Source organism: Canis lupus, chromosome 33, assembly GCF_011100685.1.
Source record: "Canis lupus familiaris isolate Mischka breed German Shepherd chromosome 33, alternate assembly UU_Cfam_GSD_1.0, whole genome shotgun sequence".
Taxonomy (NCBI): Eukaryota; Metazoa; Chordata; class Mammalia; order Carnivora; family Canidae; genus Canis; species Canis lupus.
This window is the reverse complement of record NC_049254.1, coordinates 29,377,568-29,403,837: the sequence shown is the minus strand read 5'-3', so window position 1 is coordinate 29,403,837 and position 26,270 is coordinate 29,377,568. Positions and strand designations below refer to the sequence as shown.

The 26,270-nt window shown below is 38.6% G+C and overlaps 1 protein-coding gene, 1 non-coding gene and 1 pseudogene across 4 annotated transcripts in view; all 3 read left to right on the top strand.

Annotated features, from left to right (window-relative positions):
- The window catches only part of LMLN (leishmanolysin like peptidase), an 89,756-nt gene that overhangs the window by 30,282 nt on the left and 33,204 nt on the right, over window positions 1-26,270 (top strand). For all 3 annotated transcript variants that reach the window (XM_038583076.1, XM_038583074.1, XM_038583075.1), the window contains exons 9-12: window positions 377-494; window positions 3,320-3,427; window positions 7,267-7,343; window positions 24,901-25,011. In XM_038583076.1, the coding sequence (XP_038439004.1) occupies window positions 377-494; window positions 3,320-3,427; window positions 7,267-7,343; window positions 24,901-25,011 (414 nt within the window). The remainder of the gene's footprint in view (window positions 1-376; window positions 495-3,319; window positions 3,428-7,266; window positions 7,344-24,900; window positions 25,012-26,270) is intronic.
- On the top strand, window positions 2,004-2,062 carry LOC119867399. Its single transcript, XR_005383476.1, has one exon. It is a non-coding gene; the product is annotated as a small nucleolar RNA SNORD48 (small nucleolar RNA).
- LOC100687142 lies at window positions 15,687-16,285 on the top strand (annotated as a pseudogene).

Below are 26,270 nucleotides of genomic sequence, written 5' to 3'. Positions count from 1 at the left end.
ACAAAAACAAAATGCCATTTGTTGTTGTTATTTATTAAATTTCTTTATATCCTTGGATATGTCCCTGGACTTGCTTTTGTTTTATCCAATAAACTTATTAAAAGGAATTAATTCATTGTCATCTGAACCGTATTAGCTATGTGAATTTAAGCAAGTTACTCATCTCTCTAAGCCTCTGTCTCTTTATCTGCAAAATAGTGATGATAATCTCATAAAATTGTTGAAAAGATTAAATTAGAAAATGGCAAATACTTGCAAAGGACTTGGTGCATAGTAACTCAAATATTTTAATTTCATACTGATTTTCATAAGTACTTTTACTGTTTAAAGTTGTGGTGAATATGTAAAATGACTGTCTTTTATTCTTTAATTACAGTCTTGGATTGTATCAATGGAGTGATAAAGTAGTTCGAAAAGTGGAGAGATTATGGAATGTTCGCGATAATAAGATCGTTCCTCACACTGTGTATCTTCTAGTAACACCTCGTGTTGTCGTACGTAACAAAACTGCTTCATGTTTCCTGGGCCATCTGCTCTTTTTCTTTCTTATAGTTCTTTCTTTACTAATCACTATTGCTTAAGAATTTAAGATCAGGAGCACCTGGGTAGCTTAGTTGGTTACATGTCCAACTCTTGGTTTCAGCTCAGGTCATGATCTCTGGGTCATGGAATCGATCTCCACATAGGGTTTTGTGCTCAGTGTGGAGTCTGCTTGAGATTCTCTCCTCCTCTGCCATTCCTCCTGTTTGTGCATGCACACTGTCTCTCTGTCTCTCAAATAAATAAATTTTTTTAAAAAAAGAATTTGGGCAGCCTGGGTGGCTCAGCAGTTTAGCGCTTGCTGCTTTCAGCCCAGGGTGTGATCCTGGAGACCTGGGATCGAGTCCCACGTCGGGCTCCCTGAATGGAGCCTGCTTCTCCCTCTGCCTGTGTCTCTGCCTCTCCCTCTCTCCCTCTCTGTGTCTCTCATGAATAAATAAATAAAATCAGAAAGGAAGGGAGGGAAGGAGGGAGGGAGGGAGGGAGGGAGGGAGGGAGGAAGAAGGAAGGAAGGAAGGAAGGAAGGAAGGAAGGAAGGAAGGAAGGAAGGAAGGAAGGAAGGAAGGAAGGAAGGAAAATTTAAGATTAGAGCCTATAATAAGAAAACCAATATAAAGGCAGTACAGTGAAGCTACAAGCCAAAAGAAATCTGAATAAATAAAAATTTGGTAATAACTCTTCCTGGCTCCATTCGACTCATTACTGTAAACAAGTGCTCCTCTACTGTCATACCTCTTAAGATCACTGCTACTATTTGCATAATTGCTGATCATGCAGTCTATATTAGTCAAGGTTGTCCAGAGAAACAGAACCAATAGAATGTGTTGACTGAGAAAAAGGGGGAGAAATTGAGGAAGGGAAGGAAATTTATTTTAAGAAAATGGCTCATGCAGTTTTGGAGGTTTAGAGAGCCCAAACTCTCATAAGCCGACAGGCCGGAACTCAGAGGCAAGAGTAACTAACAGTTTGAGTTTAAAGGCAGTAAGCTTGCAGAAGTTCTTCTTGCTTGGGTAAAGTCAGTCTTTGTTCTTTTAAGGCCTTCAACTGATTGGATGAGGCCTGTCTATATTCTGGAGGGTAATCTGCTATACTTAAAGTAAACATTAATCTCCCCCAAAAACACCCTTACCGAAACATTCAGAATAATGTTTGATCAAATATCTGGACACTGTGGCCTAGCCAAGTTGACACATAAAATTAACCACCCCATCCTCTTATTTTTAAAATAAACGCTGCCCCCAATGTGGGGCTCAAGTTTAAAACCTCAGGATCAATGGGACTCCTGGGTGGCTCAGCAGTTGAGCATCTACCTTTGAGGGCGTGATCCTGGAGTCCCGGGATTGAGTCTGTCAGGCTTCCTGCGTGGAGCCTGCTTCTCCCTCTACCTGTGTCTCTGCCTCTCTCTGTGTCTCTCATGAATAAATAAGTAAAATCTTTAAAAAAAAAAAAAAAAAAAAAGAGGGAGTGATGATGAACCCCAGTGACTCTGAGTGTCTCACGCCATCACTGCAGCAAGCTGACTAACCCCCCACCGCTGGGCTGGGGAGAAAGCCGAGGGCCCGGAAACGTTTACTAGTGATGAATCCCTGTTTGATTCCCCATTAGGTGTTTGAAGATTTCCGCCGCTGTTACCCTTGATTCAAGCTTGATTATTCTGGAAGCCTACCTGGGGCAGTGCCCTTTCAAAGGTTAGGTACTAATCAGATACTGAAGGGCTGAAGTTTGTAATTCACACTCTTGGATCAGTGCCGTTGAGGTGTCTGTACCCTTGGAATGGCTCGTGCCACTCGAACCTGCAGGCTGTGAAGAGTCACGTCCTTTTTCCTTGGCTAATATGGGTTTTGTTCATGCAGAGGATACCTCCTATCTGATTGGTATTGGGCAGATCCTAGGAACTTCCATCTAATTTCCCTGCATTAATCTATGTGAGCAGCTGTCAACTTACTGGAGGAAAGAAACTGCCCAGAAATTTTGAGATGCTTAAATACTTTTAGACCAAGTAGACTTATTTAATATGAATACTTGTTTTTATTAAAAGGATTCCAATAAAATATTAAAAAAAAAAAAGACCTCAAGATCAAGAGTCACATGCTCTACTGACCGAAGCCAGTGCCCCTGCCTTCTGAACTTTTGGACTGCTCTTGGAGTATTTCCCATCACTGGAAATTTCTAAACAAAGAACAGGAAAAAAAAAAAATAAGCAAAATTGTATTCTAATGAAAAACTTATTTTTGTTTAAAAGACTGTATCTAAACTAAAAGCAGTTTATGCCTTCTTTAAAAACATTGTTGAAAAAAAAAATAAAAAAAAAAACATTGTTGATATAATGTTTTTACAGATGGTAGTCATGTTAGTTTATAGCTTTCATGAGAGACACACACACACATAGAGAGAGAGAGAGTCGGGGAGAAGCAGGCTTCCCACACGGAGCCCAATGCGGGACTCCATCCTCAGACTCAGGATCATGCCCTGAGCCAAAGGCAGATGCTCAACTGCTGAGCCACCCAGGTGTCCCAGGCTATAGCTTTTTTGAAATATATATGACTTAAAGCCAAACTCTTCAAATAGAGGGAAAAAATATCAAGAGAAATAGTAATTTACTAGCAGCGAAGAGTGTAATAATATCAAAATATTTTAATTATATTAAAAATCATATTTTTAATGGATGTCCTCACTTCTCACCATGTAATTCTTTAATGATTATTATATTTATATAAAAAGAATGTCATTATCATATTGTACTTTTGTAGGGTTTATTTATTTTTTTTCTGATTCTTAGGATGAAGCCCGAAAACATTTTAACTGTCCAATTCTGGAGGGAATGGAACTCGAAAATCAAGGTGGTATGGGCACTGAGCTCAACCACTGGGAAAAGAGGTTATTAGAGGTTAGTTTACTTTTAAATCTTACTAGACATATTTTTTCTTCAATCAAAGTAATTCTTTTTTAATAAAAGTAATTCTTCATTATTCAAACAGTATAATGGATTGTAAAGTAAAATTACTATTTTTCTTTATTTTTGTGTGTGTGTGTTTTTTTTTTCTCTTAACAAGCAATTTCTCATTATTAAATTCAGGTCAATAGTGAACTAGAATGAATCTTACCTGACCTCCTTGGTTATTATTTATTTGTTTGTTTGTTAACTCCTTGCCTCTTTTTAAGACTCCAATGTTTGATAAGCAGTCCCTAAAATAAGTACTGCTTCTCGTTCCAACTTACTTCCCTTTCTTTTCCATAAGATGGACCTTACATAAACCTAAAAACATATGGGGACTTCTTGTACCTATTCCCCTTCATCGCTCCAGATCCACTTTTAGATGTAATCACTTCCAGAAATGTTGTATATGTATAGAGATATACATACCAATACACTGTTTTTTTAATGGATTTATACATTTATGCAACTATTTTCCACTTAATAATGCGTCTTAGATATCTTTCCAAGCAGTATAGGGCTCCTGTGATAATGCAATGTATGCTTTCCTAAAAAAATCTCTTCAAAATTAAACACTAAAAATAAGAAGACTTGTGGGAAAAACAAAACATTATACCACTAACTAAAGCAGTAAGTCATAATAAAAGTACTAGTTCAATTTTAAACATATTTCCAATAGATAACCTCCTATATTTACTCTAATATTTCTTTTTTTTAAGAACTTTTTTTTTTTAAAGATTTTATTTACTCATGAGAGACACACAGAGAGAGAGGCAGAGACACAGGCAGAGAGAGAAGCAGGCTCCATGCAGGGAGCCCGACGTGGGACTTGATCCCTGGTCTCCAGGATCATGCCCTGGACTGTAGGCAGCACTAAACCGCTGAGCCACCTGGGCTGCCCTACTCTAATATTTCTTTCTTTTTTTCTTTATATTTTTAATTTTTTTTATTTATTTATGATAGTCACACACAGAGAGAGAGAGAGAGAGAGGCAGAGACATAGACAGAGGGAGAAGCAGGCTCCATGCACCGGGAGCCCGATGTGGGACTCGATCCCGGGTCTTCAGGATCGCGCCCTGGGCCAAAGGCAGGCGCTAAACCGCTGCGCCACCCAGGGATCCCTACTCTAATATTTCTTAAACAACAACAAGTGATGGTAGTCAGAAGAGAGATTTTATAAACTAATTAATGAGGGCAAGAGTAAAATGTAAAAATTGGAGTCATGCAGTTAGCATTTTTAAAACAGACTCTGGCCATACTAAACCAAGTGGAAGAACATGGAATGAATGCACAGAACAGCATTTATCTATTGCTGTGTTTACCTGTCTTAGTGTACTTTATATTTAGCTGCTATTGCTCCATTGCACAAAATATTAAAATCCGGGGAAAAGTCATTATAAACCAACATGATTTAACAGCTACGTAGTATTATGTGAATGTAATAACAATCTTGTGTTACTGAACAACTGTGTTTTAATTATTTTATTTTTATTATATTTTTAAGTAATTTCTACACTAGGCGTGAGTCTTGAACTTACAACCCTGGTATCAAGAGTTGCACACTCTACTGATTGAGCCAGCCGGGGGCCCCTAAATTTTTTATTTTAAAAATGTTGTTATGTGGGCAGCCCAGGTGGCTTAGTGGTTTAGTGCCGCCTTCAGCCCAGGGTGTGATCCTGGAGACCCGAGATCTAGTCCCATGTCAGGCTTCCTGCATGGAGCCTGCTTCTCCCTCTGCCTGTCTCTCTCTATCTCTCTCATGAATGAATACATTTTTTAAAATCTTAAAAAAAAAAAAAAAGTAATGAGGGGCACCTGGGTGCCTCAGCGGTTGAGCATCTGCCTTCCGCTCAGGGCATGATCCCGGGGTCCCAGGGTCAAGTCCCACATCGGGCTCCCTGCATGGAGCCTGCTTCTCCCTCTGCCTGTGTCTCTGTCTCTGTCTCTCTGTCTCCCATGAATGAATAAATAAAATCTTTTTTAAAAATGTGATGAGCAATTTATTTATATTCGTGATGCCTTTCAGGATTGGCATTTCAGTGGATGTTCTTAGGTTCAACTAAGTAAGCATTCAAATTCACAAGACCGAACAAGCCGCATTGAAGAAAGATGTATTTGGGGCAGCCCCGGTGGCGCAGCGGTTTGGCGCCGCCTGCAGCCCAGGGCGTGATCCTGGAGACCCGGGATCGAGTCCCACGTCGGGCTCCCGGTGCATGGAGCCTGCTTCTCCCTCTGCCTGGGTCTCTGCCTCTCTCTCGCTCTCTCTGAATGAATGAATAAATAAATCTCAAAAAAGAAAAATGTACTTGGAAGAATACAACAAAGAATGCACAGCCTGGAGCCTGGCAAAATTCAGGCATTTCTCATGCTCCACATAGCAGTGTAGGGGATGTCATCCATGCCTCTTGCCTTCCCTACTCCAGCTCAAATACAGGAGCATAAGGCCATAACAGAGGGGCTTAAGAACCAGCCTGACTGGGCAGCCCCGGCCGGTGGCGCAGCGGTTTAGCGCCGCCTGCAGCCAAGGGCGTGATCCTGGAGACCCGGGATCGAGTCCCATATCAGGCTCCCTGCATGGTGCCTGCTTCTTCTGCCTGTGTCTCTGCCTCTCTCTCTAGCTGTGTCTCTATGAATAAATAAGTTAAAAATAAATAAAGTATTAAAAAAAACAAGAACCAGCCTGATTTAGAAATACTATGTCCCAAATGAGAACTAATATGTTTTCTTTCTAACAGTTCCATAGACATAAATTCCAGATCTGTATAAGGGACATCCCCATAAGAGTCAGTGCACATAGGAAAAAATTCCAAATCAGTTTCATACTTAGAGAAGAGTGAGATTAATGCTTCACTGAGTGTAAAACATTAATGCTTTACAGTCTGTTCTTATCTAGGTAACCACAAAGAAATAGTGATGGGAACTTATGAAAGGCACATTATATTTGTTTCTCCCATGGAAATTTCAGTTTTTTAATTTTCCTTAAGCAGTTTTCCCAAGTGATTCCCATTGGAAAACTGTAGGTTAGTCACATATGAAAATTTATTTACTTTACAGTAGAGACTTGACAGTATTAATTTCATTAATGGCTGCCTTTCTCTGAAATCAACTTTGTGTCCCTGAACCACTTTTTTAAATGATATTAAAGTACTTGAGATGACCATCTAGCATTCACCATAAGGATCTGAAAAATAATCAGAGCTGTTGTAGGAATTTTATGATATGAATTGTAACACTGGGTAGATAGTAGACTTTGATGACATTTTAGGTCCCTCATGTAACTCCTTTGATCCTATGATTCTGTAATACTTGATTTGCATATTAATGTATATTTCTGTGATACTAAGGTTGAGGGTTATAAAATTGGATTTTTATTTATTTATTTACTTATTTATTTATTTGTTTATTTATTTGTAATTTAGGCAAATAACCAACCCTTCAAATATTTTATGGGCATCTGTCTCAACCACTCATTTTACATTGTCTGGATAGTGTAATATTTTTTATAGTATTCTGTTTCCATATATTTGTCCTCAGTTTCATCAGAGTTCTAAATGCTGGTAGTCTGCCATTTTAGGAAATTGTATACAATATAGACATGTAAAACAGAAAACAGATCTGGTTTTGAGCTGCATCATTGTCACTTTAAAGAAGGCTTATATATTTCACTACTTTAAGTGAATAAGTCAGCCTCTTATACTTGAGACATTTTACATATATATCAAAGTAATCATGGGAATTATTAGGAGTTTTAGAAAGTCCAGTTTTCTAATTTAAAATCTGTTGATTTTCAGAATGAAGCAATGACTGGTTCTCACACCCAGAACCGAGTCTTCTCTCGAATCACTCTGGCATTAATGGAAGACACTGGGTAAGACACCTGTAAGAATATTATATGAATTGTTATTAAAATGATACAAACATTAAGTTGAATATTAAGATGAAATGAGTATTAGTTTAAGAAAATATATGAGTACTTGAGTGGCTCAGCCATTAAATATCTGCCTTTGGCTCGGGCCCTGATCCCAGGATCCGGGGATTGAGCCCTGAGTCAGGCTCCCTGTTCCTTTGGGAGTCTGCTTCTCCCTCACCCTCTGCCTGCCACTCTGCTGCCTACTTGTGCATGTGCTCTCTCTGTCTCTCTCTCTGTCAAATAAATACATAAAATCTTTAAAATATATATATATTTTTTTACACTGAAATAAAATATTTGAATTTTGTGCAGTTAGCTATCATAACCTATACCAATTCTACTCATTAATTTAATAAATACTTGAGGCCCTGAGGTATAGTAATGAACAGAACAAAATTCCAAGCATTGTGAGATTTATTTTGTAATGAGTATTTTGCATTAGAGGCCACGCTAATATAAAGGAAAGACTAAACAAATCTTTAAAGTTGTGAATGAAATTGATGATGTGTAGATTCCTCGTTTTTAAAGCAGTAGAGCTTTCTGGTAAAGTAGTAGGATGCTGTTTTTAAATGACTCTAAACAATGCTAGTTTCTTTAAGATACCAATAGGTACAGAAACACTGTGGAGTTTGTAAAGTAACTTGTGAAATCATGGCACTGGCGAATTTTATACCACTTTTCCTTTTTCTAGGGCAACACAGCAGTAACATGGGCAAGGTGTTTCTAAATATCTGACAGTATTTTAAAGTTATAGACATGGAAATTAATTTTCAGAAACCCATAAGACTTAAGTTTAGGTTAACTAAGTTGCTTCTCCCAGTAAAAAACATTATTATTTATCTATCCAGGAACCTGGAAATTATCCTTGACAATTCCCTCTCGACACCTCTTAATCCAGTCAATCAAAAGTCTTGTGTAATTTTTAGCTTTGTAAAAAAAAAAAAAAAAAAAAATTTTTTTAGCTTTGTTATCCAGGAATCTATCTACTTTTTTGGTCACCACTGCCGTTATCAAGGCCACCATTATATTTTGCCTGGATTACTGTAGTAGCTTTTTCTTATCTGTCTCCCTGCATTTTAAATAGTCCTTTCTACTGCCCAAAGGCTTTCACATATTCTGCGCAAGTATTCTTGAGAAGTTTCCTTTTTTTTTTTTTTGTATAGTGTCTCACACAGTAAGAAGGATATGTATCATGACCAAAGTACACACATACATATATAAGGGTTAAGAGCAAAGACATTGATATAGGTACCAAGACCATTGACTGATGAAAGAATAGTTTTAAAAGTTACTCCTGGGACAACTGGGTATCTACATGCAAAAGAATAAACCCCTACTACATATGATTATATATAAAGATTAACTCAAAATGAATCAAAGACCTAAATATAAGACCAAAAACTATGAAACTCTTAGAATTGAAGAGCCCAAGATGGCGGAGGAGTAGGAGACCTTAGATTTGTCTGGTCCCAGGAATTCAGCTAGATAGCTATCAAATGATTCTGAACACGTATGAACTCAATTGGAGATCAAGAAAAGAATTGCTGCAATTCTACAAATAGAAAAGCGACCATTTTCTGCAAAAATGGAAAAAGATGGAAAAAGTCACCTCAAAAGAGAGTACAAGAGGCAGTACTGACAGCCAGGGACCTAATCAACATGGATATAAGTAAGATGTCAGAACTAGAGCTCAGAACAGTGATTATGAAGAACTAGCTGGGGTTGGAAAAAGCATAGAAGATACTAGGGAATACCTTTCTGGAGTAATAAAAGAACTAAAATCTAATCAAATTGAAATTAAAAAGGCTATTAATGAGATGCAATAAAAAATGGAGGCTCTAACTGCTAGAATAAATGAGGGAGAAGAGAGAATTGGTGATACAGAAGACAAAATGATGAATAAAGACGCTGAGAAAGAGATAAATAACTACTGGGTCGTGAGGGAAGAATTTGAGATAATTTGAGATAAAGCAAAATAATATTAGAATAACTGGTATCCCAGAAGAAGAGGAAAGAGAGAGGGGCAGAAGATATATTGAAACGAATTATAGCAGAGAACTTCCCTAATCTGGGGAAGGAAACAGGCATTCAAGTCCAGGAAGCACAGAGAACCCCCCTCAAAATCAATGAAACTAGGTGAACATTTCAACACATAATAGTGAAACTTGCCAATCTCAGAGAAAAGGAAAAATCCTGACATCAGCTCAGGACAAAAGGTCCATAACCTACAGGGTAGAAACATTAGACTGACGGCAGACCTATCCACAGAGACCTGGCAGGCCAGAAAGGGCTGGCATGATATATCAGTGTTGAATGAGGAAAATATGCAGCCAAGAATACTTTATCCAGCAAGATTGTCATTCAAAATAGGAGAGACAAAAAACTTCCAGGACAAATAGAAACTAAAAGAATTTGTCATCAGCCCTGCAAGAAATATTAAAGGGGATCCTTTAAGCAAAGGAAGAACCCAAAAGTAACATACACCAGAAACAGACAATATATAGAAACTGACTCTAAGTAATACAATGGCATTAGATTCATGTCTTTCAGTAGTTACTCTGAATGTAAATGGACCAAATGCTCCAATCAAAAGACACAGGGTATTAGAGTGAATAAAAAAGCAAGACCCATCAATATGCTGTCTGCAAGATGCTCATTTTATTTATTTTTTTAAGACTCTATTTATTTATTCATGAGAGACACAGAGAGAGAGAGAGAGACACAGGCAGAGGGAGAAGCAGGCTCCATGCAGGGAGCCCGACATGGGACTCGATCCCAGGACTCCAGGACCAAGCCCTGGGCCGAAGGCGCGCCAAACCCCCGAGCCACCTGGGCTGCCCAAGATGCTCATTTTAGACTCAAAAACACCTCCAGATTGAAAGTGAGGGGGTGGAAAACCATTTATCATGCTAATGGACATCAAAAGAAAGCTGGTGTAGCAGTCCTTATATCAGACAAATTAGATTTTAAACCAAAGGTTGCAATAAGAGATAAGGAAAAACACTATATTATAATTAAAGGGTCTATCCAACAAGATCTAGCAATTGTAAGTATTTATGACCCTTACATGGGAGCAGCCAATTATATAAACCAATTAATAACAAAATTAAAGAAACACATTGATAATAATACAGGAATAGCAGGAGACCTCACATGCCACTCACTACAATGGACAGATCATTTAAGTGAAAATGAACAAGGAAACAAGGGCTTTGAATGACCAGATGGACTTCACAGATATATTCAGAGCCTTCCATCCTAAAGCAACAGAATACACATTCTTCTTGGAATGTTCTCCAGAATAGATCACATACTGGGTCAACAAATCATGTCTCAACCAGTACCAAAAGATTGGAATCATTCCCTGCATATTTTGAGACCACAGTGCTTTGAAACTTGAACTCAATCATAAGAGGAAATTTGGAAAGAACTCAAATAGATGGAGATTAAAGAGCATCCTACTAAAGAATGGATGGGTCAACCATGAAATTAAAGAATTTTTAAAAATCATAGAAACAAATGAAAATGAAAAGAAAACTGTTCAAAACCTTTGGGATGCAGCAAAGGCGGTCCTAAGGAAGAAGTATATAGCAATAGAAGCCTTTCTCAAGAAAGGTCTCAAATATACAACCTAACATACCTAAAGTAGCTGGAGAAAGAAGAGCAAATAAAACCTAAACCCAGGAGGAGAAGAGAATTAGGTTAGATTAGAATAAAGATTAGAGCAGAAATCAATGAGATAGAAACCAAAAGAACAAAAACAAGCAAAAACTCCCCCCAAAATAAAAAAGCACTAGAACAGATCAAAAAAACGAGGAGCCGGTTCTTTGAAAGAATTAGTAAGATTGATAAACTCCTGGACAGACTTATCAAAAAGAAAAGAAAAAGAACCCAGATAAATAAAATCATGAATGAAAGAGGAGAGCTCACGACCAACACCAAAGAAGTACAAGCAATTAAAAGAACTTATTATGAGCAACAATATGCCAACAAATTAGAAATCTGGAAGAAATCCCTAGAGATGTATAAACTCCCGAAACTGAAACAGGAAGAAGTAGAAAATCTGAACAGACCCATAACCACAAGGAAATTGAAGCAGTAATCAAAAATCTTCAACAAGGGATCCCTGGGTGGCGCAGCGGTTTGGCGCCTGCCTTTGGCCCAGGGCACGATCCTGGAGACCCGGGATCGAATCCCACGTCGGGCTCCCGGTGCATGGAGCCTGCTTCTCCCTCTGCCTGGGTCTCTCTCTCTCTCTCTCTCTGTGACTGTCATAAATAAATGAAAATTAAAAAAATAAAATATTTAAAAAAATCTTCAACAAACAAGAGTCCAGGGCTGGATAATTTTCCAAGGGAATTCTACTAAACATTTAAAGAAGGATTCATACCTTTCCTTTTGAAACTATTTCAAAAAACAGAAATGGAAGGAAAACTTGCAAACTCTTCATTTGAGGCCAGCATTACCTTAATCCCAAAACCAGACAAAGACACCACCAAAAAGGATATATCACTAATGAACACAGATGCAAAAATTCTCACCAAGGTACTAGCCAATAGGATCTAACATTGCATTAAAAGGATTATTCACCATGACCAATTAGGATTTATTCCTGGTTTTTGAGGGTGTTTCAACATCTGCAAATCAGTGTGATACACTACACTGATAAAAGAAAGGACAAGAACCATATGATATTCTCAATAGATGCAGAAAAAGCATTTGACGAAGTACAGCATCCTTTCTTGATTAAAACTCTTCACAGTGTAGGGAAAGAGAGAACATACCTCAGTATCATAAAAGCCATATATAAAAAGCCCATAGCAAATATCATTCTCAATGGGGAAAGACTGAGAGCTTTTCCCCTGAGGTCAAAAACATTACAGGGATGTCCATTATCATTACTGTTGTTCAGCATAACACTAGAAGTCCTAGCTTCAGCAATCAGACAACAAAAAGAAATAAAATGCAAATTGGCAAAGAAGTCAAAATCTCACTCTTCACAGATGACATGATACTCATGTGGAAAACCCAAAGACTCACCCCCAAATTGCTAGAACCCCCAAATTGTTAGAACTTATACAGGAATTTAGCAATGTGGCAGGATATAAAATCAATGCACAGAAATCAGTTGCATTTCTATACACTAACAATGAGACAGAAGAAAGAAAAATTAAGGAGTTGATCCCATTTACAATTGCACCAAAAACCATTAGATACCTAGGAATAAACCTCACCAAAGGGGCAGAGGATCTGTATTCAGAAAACTATAGAACACTCATGAAAGAAATTAAGGAGGACAAAAAGAAATGGAAAAAACATTCCATGCTCATGGATTGGAAGAACAAACATTATTAAAATATCTATGCTACCTAGAGCAATCTATATATTCAATGTAATCCCTATCAAAATACCAGCAATTTATTCAGAGTTGGAACAAATAACCCTAAAATTTGTATGGAACCAGAAAAGATCCTGAATAGCCAAAGGAATGTTGGAAAAGAAAACCAAAACTGGGTTGTGGTAATCCTTTTAATTGTACCGTTGGATCCTATTGGCTAGTATCTTGGTGAGTATTTTGACATACATGTTCATTAGGAATATTGGTCTTTAATTTCCCTTTTTGATGAGGTGCTTGGTTTTGGGATCATAGTAATGCTGGCCTCATAGAAGGAATTTGGAAGTTTTCCTTCCATTTCTATTTTTTGAAACAGCTACATAAGAATAGGTTTTATTTCTTCTTTAAATGTTTGGTAGAATTGCAGCAATGTCCACAATAACCAAACTGTAGAAAGAGCCAAGATATCCATCAGCAGATGAATGGATAAAGAAGATATGGTGTAGACACACACACACACACACACACACACACACACACACTGGAATATTAGCCATCAGAACGGATGAATATTTATCATTTACATCGATGTGGTTGGAACTGGAGGGTATTATGCTGAGGAAAATAAGTCAGTCAGAGAAAGACAATTGTCATATTGTTTCACTGATGTGGAATATAAGAAACAGCACAGAGGATCATAGGGTAAGGGAGGGAAAACTGAATGGGAAGTCATCAGAGAAGGAGAAAAACCCTGAGACTGTTAACTATAGGCAACAAAGTAAGAGTTGCTGCAGGGGATGTGGGTAGGAGAATTGGGTAATTAGGTGATGGGCATTAAGGAGAGCATGTGATGTGATGAGCACTGGATGTTATACACAACTGATAAATTACTGAACACTACATCTAAAACTAAGTATGTACCAAATATTGGCTAATTGAATTTAAGTTAAAAAATAAATAAAATCGTGACTAAGGAAAAAGAAAGAAAACCAAAGCTGGTGGCATCACAATTCCGGACTTTAAGCTCTATTACAAAGCAGTAATCACCAAGACAGTACGGTACTGGCACAAAAACAGACACATAGATCAATGGAACAGAATAGAGAACCCAGAAATATTACCCTCAACTCTATGATCAACTAATCTTCCACAAAGGAGGAAAGAATATCCAATGGAAAAAAGATAGTCTCTTCAACAAATGGTGTTGGGAAAATTGGAAGCCACATGCAGAAGAATGAAACTAGACCGTTTTCTCACACTATACACAAAAATAGACTCAAAATGAATGAAAGACCTAAATGAGACAGGAATCCATCAAAATGCTAGAGGAGAACATAGGCAGTAACCTCTATGACCTTGGCCGAAGTAACTTCTTCCTAGACATGCCTCCACAGGCGAGAAAAAAAGACAAAAATGAACTCTTGGAACTTCATCAAGATAAAAAGCTTTTGTACAGCAAACAGTCAAGAAAACCAAAAGACAGCCGACAGAATGGGAGAAGATATTTGCAAATGACATATCAGATAAAGGGCTAGTACCCAAAATCTATAAAGAACTTATCAAACTCAACACCCAAAGAATCCAATCAAGAAACGGGCAGAGGACATGAACAGAAATTTCTCCAAAGAAGTCATAGAAATGGCCAACAGACATATGAAAAAATACTCAACATCACTTGGCATCAGGGAAATATAAATCAAAACCACAATGAGATACCGCCTTGCATAGGTTAGGATGGCTAAAATTAATAAGTCAGGAAATGACAGATGTTGGCAAGGATGTAGACAAAGGGGAACACTCTTATACTATTGGTGGGAATGCAAACTGGTGCAGACACTCTGGAAATCAGTATGGAGGTTCCTTAGAAAGTTGAAAAATTGCGACCCAGCAATTACACTACTAGATATTTACTCCAAAGATACAAATGTAGTGATCGACGGACACTTGCACTCCAGTGTTCATAACAGCATGTCCACAAACATAGCCAAACTATGGAAAGAGCCCAGATGTCCATCGACAGATGAATGGATAGAGAAGAGGTGGTGTATATTTATACACAATGGAATACTACTCAGCCATCAGAAAATGAAATCTTGCTTTTCTCAACACCGTGGATGGAACTAGAGGGTATTTAGCATAAACTAAATAAAAGTAAGTCAGAAAAAGACAATTATCCTATGATCTCACTCATATATAGAATTTAAGAAACAAAACAGAGGATCATAAGGGAAGGGAGGGAAAAGTAAAACAAGATGAAATCAGAAAGGGAGACAAACCACGAGAGTTTCTTAATCATAGAAAGCAAACTGAGGGTTGCTGAGGGGGTTGGGGTAACTGGATGATGGACATTAAAGAGGGAATGCAATGAATCACTAAACTCTACCTCTGAAACTAGTAATACATTATATGTTAATTAATTGAATTTAATTTTAAAAACTCAGAATCATAAATCATGTAAATCTTAATGATATTGGGGTAAGCAGTGAGTGATTTTTTTAAAAAAAGATTTTATTTATTTATTTGAGAAAGAGAGCATGCAAGGGATGGGGAAGGGCAGGGGGAAAGGGACAAGCAGACTCCCCACTGAGCTCCTTGTTGCAGGGCTCGATCCCAGGACCCTGAGATCATGATTTGAGCCAAAGTAAGATGCTTAACCATCTGAGTTACCCAGGAGACCCAGCAGTGATTTCTTAAATATGATAACAAAAGCATGAGCAACCAAAGAAAGATTAGATAGATTACACTTCATCAAAATTAAAAACTTCTGGCTCAGGATCCCTGGGTGGCTCAGTGGTTTAGTGCCTGCCTTCAGGCGAGAGTGTGATCCTGGAGTCCCAGGATCGAGTACCAGGATCGAGTCCCACATCAGACTCCCTGCATGGAGCCTGCTTCTCCCTCTGCCTCTCTCTCTCTGTGTCTCTCATGAATAAATAAATAAAATCTTTAAAAAAAAACAACAACTTCTGGCTATTTCTCGACTCGATCTTTGTGGCAGTGGCTGCGGTGCCTGTGGTTCAGCACCAAAATGCAGCTTTTTGTCAATCAGGAGCTACACACCTTGATCTCCTGGCCGGTCACCCAGATCAAGGCTCATGTAGCCTCGCTGGAGGGCATCTTTCCAGAAGATCAAGTCCTGCTGCTGGCAGGCCTGCCCCTAGAGGATGAGGCTACTCTAGGTCAGTGTGGTGTCTCCACCCTGGAGGTAGCCAGCTGCATGCTTGGAAGGGTGAAGTCCATGGTTCCCTGGCCTGTGCTGGGAAAGTAAGAGGGAAGACTCCCAAGGTGGCCAAACAGAGAAAAAGAGAAAGAAGACAGGCCAAACCAAGTGGCAAATACAGTACCACTGGTGCTTTGTCAATGTTGTGCCCACCTTTGGTCAGAAGAAAGGCCCCAATGCCAACTCTTAAGTCTGTTGTAATCCTGGCTCTCCCCAATAAAGCCACTTAGTTCAGCCCAAAAAAAGAAAAAGAAAAAGAAAGAAAGAAAAGAAAGAAGAAAACTTCTGTGCTTCAAAGGACACTATCAAGAAAGTGAAAAGGCTGGGATGCCTGGGTGGCTCAGCAGTTGAGCATCTGCCTTTGGCTTAGGGTGTGATCCTTGATTCCGAGGATCAAGTCCCACATCGGGCTCCTTGCATGGTGCCTGCTTCTCCTCACTCTGCCTGTGTCTCTGCCTCTCTCTTTGTGTCTCTCATGAATAAATAAATAAAATCTTTTAAAAAAAGAAAGTGAAAAGGCAACTCACAAAACGGGAGAAAATATTTGGAAATCATCTATCTAATAAAGGTCTAGTATACCCAGAAAATACAAAGAACTCTTATAACTCAACAATACAAAGGCAGCATGATTTAAAAATAGGCGAAGGATGTGAATAGATATTTTCCCGAAGAAAATACAGAAATGGCCCCTAGCTACATGAAATGATTCTCAGCATCATTATTAGGCCTTAGGGAAATACAAATCAAAACTACAATGAGATGCTATTTCACACCCAATAAGATGACCGTAATCAAAAAGACAATAGCAAGTACTGATGAGGATGTGGGAAAATTAGAACTCATATACTGCTTGAGGGAATGTAAAATGGTGCAACCACTTTGGAAAACAGATTGGTAGTCCCTCAGAAAGTTAAACAAATTTATTATATGATCTAGCAGTTTTACTCCCAGTTGCATATCTAAAAGAATTGAAAACATGTCCACACAAAAACCTGTAAATGAATATTCACAGCAACTTTAAATCATAATCAAAATGTAGAAACAACTCAAATATTCATCAGCTGATAAATGGATAAACCAAATGTGGTGTATGCACACAATGGAATATTATTCAGCCATTAAATGGAATGAAGTCAAGGGAATGAAGGGATGGGCTACTAACAGGGAGAATATATTTGTAAAAGGCACATCTGATAAAGGACTATTACCCAAATATATATGAAGAAACCTTAAAACTTAACAATAAGAAAATGAATAACCAGATTAAAAATTAGCAAAAGATCTAAACAGACCGTTCACCAAAAAAGATATATAGATAAGCATATGAAAAGATGCTCCATATTTTAATGCAAAAACATATTGTCAGTAATTATAACATCAATACAAAAATAGTTTGTGACCATTCTGTAAGTTTTTAATGTTTACTAGATTTTGATTTCCTTAATAAACCATTTCATTTCATCTTCTTATTGAGAAATAAATAAAAAGGGAAAAGAAGGAAGGAAAGGGGATCCCTGGGTGGCGCAGCGGTTTGGCGCCTGCCTTTGGCCCAGGGCGCGATCCTGGAGACCCGGGATCGAGTCCCACGTCGGGCTCCCGGTGCATGGAGCCTGCTTCTCCCTCTGCCTGTGTCTCTGCCTCTCTCTCTCTCTCTGTGTGAATATCATAAATAAATAAATAAAATTTTAAAAAAAATTAAAAAAAAAAAAAAGAAGGAAGGAAAGGAATAAGAGAGAAGGAAGAGAAAGGAAGGAAGGAAAACAAAGAAGCATCAACAACAAAGAGACATTCTTCCCACTTCTTGGATTTCAAAACTACATTTTGAAGTAATAGCAGCTAAAGGAAGGAAATGGACTATGTATGAACTCTTAAGTTGAAAATTTAATGTGGTTTGGATGATTGCATTAATCCATTTTTAGAAAATACCACTACCCATTAATTATGGCCCAACCATGAGTTAGCTATCCTGTACTTAAGGACAGTACTCTGTGAACATGAGTGGTAATAAGAGTTCTACCCTAGGATGCTGACTGGTGCAACAAAAAAAGTAAATTAGATGCTATTAAGAAGTCACCTAACAATATATCATGTAAGATGGCAATTGTATTAAAAAGCAGGGGAAAAAATGTCATCAGAGGGACGCCTGGGTAGCTCAGCGGTTGAGCGTCTGCCTTTGGCTCAGGGTGTGATCCTGGAGTCTTGGGATCGAGTCCCACATCGGGCTTTCTGCATGGAGCCTGCTTCTTCCTCTGCCTGTGTCTCTGCCTCTCTCTCTGTATCTCTCATGAATAAATAAATAAAATTTTTTAAAAATGTCATCAGAGAAATGCAAATTAAAACAACAATAAAATACTATTACACACCTGTTAGAATGACCAAAATATGGAACACTGACAATACCAAATGCTTCTAAAGATGTGGGAATGCAAAATGGTACAGCCACTTTGGAAGACAGTTTGTCTTTTTTTTTTTTTTTTTTTTTTAAGATTTATTTATTTTAGAGCATGAGCCAGGAGGGGCAGAGGGAGAGGGAGAGAGAATCTGAAGCAGCCTGATGCGGGGCTCGATCTCATGACCCTGAGATCACAACCTGAGCCAAAATCAAGAGTTGGATGCTTAACCAACTGAGCTATTCATGTGCCCCAGTTTAGCAGTTTTTTTTTTTTTTAATTTTAATTTATTTATGATAGTCACAGGGAGAGAGAGAGGCAGAGACATAGGCAGAGGGAGAAGCCGGCTCTATGCACCGGGAGCCCGATGTGGGATTCGATCCCGGGTCTCCAGGATTGCGCCCTGGGCCAAAGGCAGGCGCTAAACCGCAGTGCCACCCAGGGATCCCTTGTTTTTTTTTTTTTATAAAATAAAACATACTCTTACCATAACAACCCAGCAGTTGTGCTTCTTGGTATTTAATCGAATGAATTAAAAACTTGGTGTCTACTCAAAAATTTATACATGGATTTTATAGCAGCTTTATTTATAATTGCCAATTTATATTTATTCATAAAAGACAACTTTACTTCCAAGTTGGAAGTAAAGTTGGAACTTGGAAGTAACCAAGTTGTCTTTCAGTATGCTAATAGATAATAAATAGACTGTGGTACATCTGGACAGTGGGATATTATTCAAAGCTGAAAATAAATGAGCTATCAAGCCATGAAAAACATGAGGAAACCTTAAATGCATACTACTAGGTGAAAGAAACCAGTTTGGAAAGCTAACATACTGTATGATTCCACCATAGGCAGAATTATGGACACAGTAGAAAGATCAGTGGTTGCCAGGGGTTAAGAGGAGGGGAGGTAATTAGAGCACAGAAGATTTTAAGGGCAGTGAAGTTATTCCACATGATACTGTAATGGAGAATACATCTTCTACATTTGTCCAAACCTATAGAATGGACAACACCAAAAGTGAACCCTAATGTTGACTATGTCTTGGAGTGTAAGTTCATTGATTGTAATAACGTAGCACTTTGTGGATAGTGAGGGAGGGTATATGTGTTGTGGGACAGGAGATATATGGGAACTCTGCCCTTCACACTCAGTTTTGCTGTGACCCTAAAACTGCACCAAAAAATAAAATCTAGAGGAGCCTGGGTGGCTTACTTGGTTAAGTGTCTGACTTGATTTCGGCTCAGGTCATCATGTCTGGATCAGGAGATCAAGTCCTGCATCGGGCTTCCTGCTGGGTGTGCCGTCAGCTTGGGATACTTTCTCCTTCTCTCTCTCTCTCTCTCTCTCTTTTTCTCTCAAAAAATAAAATTTAAAAAATAAAATCTAGCTACACTTACAGTGAGTATAATGTATAGAGAAGTTGAATCACTGTGTTGTACACTTGAAGCTAATGTGACCTTGTATGTCAACTGTACTCAGAAAATTTGATAAAATATTTTTAAACAAGGAAGTGAGGGACTAATACATGTTATAACATGTATAAACCTTGAAAACATTATGCTAAGTGAAAGAGAACAGACACATGTCAACCTAAAATTGTCAGGAGGCAGTAATTAAAAGTGTTTATTTGGGATAAAAAAATTGCAATTTGGAGTACACAGATTGGGACAGCAACCCAAATAGTGTCCTGGTAGGGAGCAGAAGTCAAGTATTTTTAAAATAAAAAGTAAATGCATGTACAAGTTTCATAAAAAGAATTTTGTTTACTTTTGGCAGCAGAAAACAAACCTTGGCTGAACAGAACTGGTTGCTCAGGCTGTTGCTGACTGTTGCAAGTTATGAGTGTTTATGCAGAATCCCTAGAGTGTTTGCCTTTTGGCCCAGTTCAGAAGTTCATAGTTCCACCCAGTAAGGATGTGCATAAAGCCCATCTCCTTTTTTTTTTTTTTTTTTAAATTCATGACAGACACAGAGGCAGAGACACAGGCAGAGGGGGAAGGAGGCTCCATGCTGGGAGCCCGACATGGGACTCGATCCCGGGTCTCCAGAATCACGCCCTAGGCTGTAGGCGGCGCTAAACCGCTGAGCCACCGGAGCTGCCCTAAAGCCCATGTCCTTTAAAACATTTATTTTTTATTTTTTTAATTTATTTATGATAGGCACACAGTGAGAGAGAGAGAGGCAGAGACACAGGCAGAGGGAGAAGCAGGCTCCATGCACCGGGAGCCCGATGTGGGATTCGATCCCGGGTCTCCAGGATCGCGCCCTGGGTCAAAGGCAGGCGCCAAACCGCTGCGCCACCCAGGGATCCCTAAAGCCCATGTCCTTAACGGCCTCCTGGCTTCATTTTAAAATCCCCTGACAGGGCACCTGCGGGGCTCAGTCAGTTAAGCACCTGCCTTTGGCTCAGGTCATGATCCCAGAGTCCTGGGATCGAGTCCCATGTCAGGCTCCCTGCTTCTCCCCCTGCCCATCCCGCCACTCATGCTTTCTCTCTCTCTCTCTCTCTCTCTCTCTCTCTCTCCTTTCTCAAATGAATAAATAAAAATCTTTTTTTAAAAATTGCTTACAGTAAAAACCGTTGACAAAAGTGACTCATTTTATTTTGCCTTCAGAAACAAAAGACTAGATCTCATTTTTATGACATGTCCAGAATAGGCAAATCAGTAGATTACTGGTTGCAAGGGACTACCGGTCATGCTTTAGTGACGTTAGCGACTAATTATGGGTACAAAGTGACCATAATGATTAGTGATTACTAATGGGGACATAGTTTTTTAGGGGGTGATGGAAATGTTCTGAAATTAGGTTTAGCTTCAGACCACTGGAATAAAGCAAATCAAATGAATTTTTTTTGTTTCCCAGTAAAAGTTACATTTATACTATACTATAGTCTATTAAGTGTGTTATACCATTATGTCTAAAAAAAGACAATGTACATACCTTTTTATTTTTTTAAAGTGATCTGTACACAAAATGTGGGGCTCATGTCCCTGAGATAAGAAGTTGCATGCTGTACAGCCAGGCTCCTCACAATGTACATACCATAATTTAAAAATATGGGATGCCTGGGTGGCTCAGTGGGTTAAGCATCTAACTCCTGGTTTTGGCTCAGCTCATGATCCTGCAGTTCTGGGACCAAGTCCCACGTCGAGCTCTGTGCTCAGCCCCCACTTGTGCTACTCTCTCTCTCTCTCTAAAATATAAGTAAATAAAATCTTTAGAAATACTTTATTGGTTGGAGTGCCTGGCTGGCTGTTTCACTTTCTGTATTGTTCATGTATTCACTTTAATACCACTTTTCATTTTCTTCATGAACTTTTATTTTATATTCACAACTTGGCTAACTGGTGCAAGAGCCCTGCCTCAGCTTTTGACATCCCTTCCTCATTAAACTAAATCATTTCTAGCTTTTGATTTAGTGAGAGCTATGTGACGGGAGCAGAGGGAGAGGGAGAAGCAGACTCCCCACTGAGCCTGAAGTCTGACATGGAGCTTGATCCCAGGACCCTGAGACCATGACCTGAGCCGAAATCAGCAGTTGGACACTTAACCGACTCAGCCACCCAGACGCCCTCACCAAAGGGTATTACCTGGCCTGATCTCAGTATTGTTGTGTCTCAGGGAATAGGGAGGCCCGAGAAAAGGGAGAGAGACAGGAGCAGTCAGCGGAACAGTCAGAATGCACATGACGTTTATTGTTGTTGAGCGTGTGGTGCCTGTTGCCCCCAGTTATGATAGTTACATCAAAGATCACTGATCACCATTACAAATACAATAATCACGAAAGTGTTTAAAATATTGGAAAACTACCAAAGTGTGACACAGACAGGAAGTTAGCAAAATGGTTCCAGTTGACTTGCTTGACCCTAGGTTGCCACAAACCTTCATTTATGACAAAAAAAAAAAAAAAAAAAGGTAGTATCTGCAAAGTGTAGTAAAGTGGAATGCAAGAAAATGAGGTATGCCGGTCGTGGTATTGGTTGTACAACCCTGTGAATGTATTAAAGACATTGAATCACACAAACTATAAGGGTGTATTTGTCTACAATTCATACATAGGATGTGAATTGTATCTCCATTTTTTGATACAGCACACTGACACTGAAGCCAGAACCGGAGATTCAAATCCCATCTTTGCTACTTGCTGTATCTTTCCCTCAGTTCTTTCATCTGTAAAATAGGGATAAAATGAGATATCTACCTCATAGAGTTTTTGAGGCTTTACTTAGTTAATATATGTAAGGAGTACAGTGTTTGCACATGTAAGTACCAACTAAGGTATTAGCTCTTGTATACAAAACCGAACCAAAGTTCATGGAACAATATTATCCTACTACCAACAATGCAGTCCTTTTTTTCTATTCTATTGATTTTAGTAGAAAGAGAAATAAATGTTAAGATACAGTAAATTGACTTCACAAACCTCCAGTGCCACTGAGGAACTCTGTTTCCAGTGCTTCGCCTCCTCCCTCAGCTAATTTGTGCTCATCCTTTGGGTTTGACTAAAAGTTGTTTCTTCAAACAAACCTTTCCTAATTCCCCAGACTTAGATTTCCCTATTAATATGCTGCTGTTAGCACCTTATACTTATCCTCTGTAGCCCTCATCCCAGTTGTAACTTTTTTTTTAAATATCTGCCTTCCCCACTAGATTTTAATCTTCATGAGGGAAGGAACTCTGTTTATTCATTGGTGTAGCCTTCTCATTAAACAAAGTGCCTAATAAGTGCTTAATAACTGTCGACTCATAGGAAGAGCTGCAAAGATGGTGTCAGGAAGCTTTCACGAAATGTAGCTGGAATGCCTAGTTGGTGATTGAGTGACATAGTGCTGATACTATGCTCTATACTCAGTCTAGACTAGATATGGTAATTCCCAGGGGAATCTAATTGCTTTACATTTTGTCCATAGGGAGAAGGATTGCCTAACCTAGGCACTGCTAAAATAATTGCTAGTGTGCAATACTGATCTGTTACTACCTAGACAACTTGACCTGCTGTGAGAATACATGAGCTGTTTAACATGAGTCACGTTATAAGCTGTAGAGGTTGCAGGCATTTCGGTTAGTGGAGTGCTGAGATTCATGTCTTCAGCTTCTCTTTCAGAGAGTTCTGTCCTTTAACAAAAAGAAGATTTTGAGGGGTGCTTGGATGGCTCAGTTGGTTAGGCATCTGCCTTCAGCCTAGATCGTGATCCTGGGGTCCTGGGATCGAGCCCTGGGGTTGGGCTCCCTGCGTAGGGGGAGTCTGCTTCTCCCTCTTCCCCTGCTCCTACTCTCTCTCAAATAAGTAAATAAAATCTTTTAAAAAAAATTTTAAGGGATAAGGTTTTAAAAGATTCTGAAAAAAAAAAAAAGAAAAAAAAGATTCTGTATCACATATTTCTGTTTGTGTTTGATTTTGTGGGATGGTAGGTGTAATGAAGGGAATAAGTCTTGTCATTCCCTCAGCCTTTGAGACTATGTTTTTATTTACTGTTTTGGTAATGCTAAAGGGACAAGGTGTAATACAAAAAGGTTAGAATCTGGGGCACCTGGGTGGTTCAGTCAGTTAAGCATCGACTTTGATTTTAGCTCAGGTCATGGTCTCAGGAACATGAGATCAAGCCCCATGTCAGGCTCACACTGAGTCTGCTTGAGATTCTTTCCCCCTTCTCCTTACCCCTCTGCCCCACCCCCTAGTGTACACATACACATTCCTGTGTCTCTCATTCTCTCTCAATTATTTTTTAAAAGGTTAAACTTTTTTTATAATTTTATAATTTTTACAAAATAATCTTTTTTAAGTATTTTATTTATTCCTGAGAGAGAGAGAGAGAGGCAGAGACACAGGCAGAGGGAGAAGCAGGCTCCATGCAGGGAGCCCGACGTGGGACTCGATCCCAGGTCTCCAGGATCAGGCCCTGGGCTGAAAGCGGCGCAAAACCACTGAGCCACCAGGGCTGCCCAAAATCTTATTTTTAAGAATAAAGAAGAAAAACCAATAAAAGTCGGCTCCAAGTTTTTGTTTAAATTTGCTAGGAAACCAAATAAATGTGGGGTTTTTTCCTGAAATTAGAACATTTTTAAAGTATTAGACATAATATTCATATGTCTTATTATAACGGTGTTGTTTTTAGTCACAAGCAGAGGCCAGAGAAGCAAGAAACTAGGGCCAACTGAATCATTTTGGGTAAAGTTTATCCAACTAGTAATTGCACTATTTGTTCCTCGACTTACTCCCTTGTCTTTTTCTCTCATTCTCTTTTGTTTCTTTGTCTCTTAATCCCTTTGTCTCACACCATAACTGTTTTCTACTCTGACTTTTACTATCTTTGAAAATTACAGTTGACAACCTATTTTGATTTTGATTTTTGTTTCAGATAATACCCTCAGCATAAGACAAGTTTCCTACTCTTCATTATAGTGACTCTACGCAGCAATTCCTGTGTAGCAAAGGCTTTGCTTTTAAATGCTCCTCTGTCTTGAGGTCCTAGTTTGCTCATTAGTGAGATTTATAATTGGTATGCTAGAATTGTTTTTAAAATAACAGTAATACAAAGTGCTTTACTTAAATTATTTTCACAGCTGGTATAAGGCTAATTACAGCATGGCCGAGAAGCTAGACTGGGGCCGAGGAATGGGCTGTGACTTTGTCAGGAAGAGCTGTAAATTCTGGATTGATCAGCAGAAACAAAAGTAAGAACACATTTCCTAATAGTATCTTTCATAACACAGTTGATTTCTGATTTTATTCTTTATCCTGAGCCTAAAATTGTTCCTATTTTGAAAATGTGGTCTAAACAGTTCAGTTTCAAAATATACAGAAAACCATCTATGGTGCTTCATGGTAATCTAATAAGTAACTACAATATTGTTTTAAATCATATATGAAAAGAATCTATAATGTGGGAACTAGAACCATAAGCATTCCTGTTTAGTTTATAATTAACTTATATTTTATAAAAATTAGCATATTTTATCATTCTTACTGTTTTCATCAGAGAATGCACTCATATAAACATAGAAGCAGCTGCTTATTCAGTATCCAAAAACATGAAGATACTTTTGAATAATGGTTCTCAGATCTAGATAAATATCAAAATCATTTGGCAAACTTTTTTTTTAAGATTTTATTTATTTATTCATGAGAGACATAGAGAGAGAGAGAGAGAGAGAGAGAGGCAGAGACACAGGCAGAGGGAGAAGCAGGCTCCACGCAGGGAGCCTGACGTGGGACTCGATCCCAGGTCCCCAGGATCACATCCTGGGCTGAAGGTGGCGCTAAACTGCTGAGCCATTGGGGCTGCCCACCTAGCAAACTTTTTAAAAAATACATTCTTCAAGTTTGGGAGATACACACACACACACACACACACACACACACACACACACACACACACTTTTTTAAGTGAGCTCTGTGCCCAATGCGGAGTTCAAACTCATAACCTGGAGATCAAGAACCTCATACTTTATGGACTGAGACAGCCAGATGGCCTTATAAATATATTTTTTTAACTTTATTTTGTGATAATTATAGAGTCACTCCAGTTGTGAAGAAATATTCAGAGATTCCCTGTCCACTTTATCCAGTTTTCTTGATTGTTGTTAACATCTTATAAAAACTATAGTACAAAAACATAGCCAGGATATTGACATTGATATAATCAGATTCATAACATTTCAGTTACCACAAGGGTCATTTTACAGACATACCCACTTGCCTCCCACTCTAGCCCTTCTTAAAGCCTCTGGAAACCACTAATCTGTTCTGGCTTTTTTTCACTCCACATAATTTTTGGGAGATTTATCCAGGTGGTTGGTATGTCAGTTGTTTGCTCAAGTTAATGGCTGAGTAATATTCCATGACATGGACTTACCAGTTTGTTTAAGCATTCACATGCTAAAGGATATCTAGGTTGTTTCCAGTTTGGGACTATTATGAATAAACCTGCTGT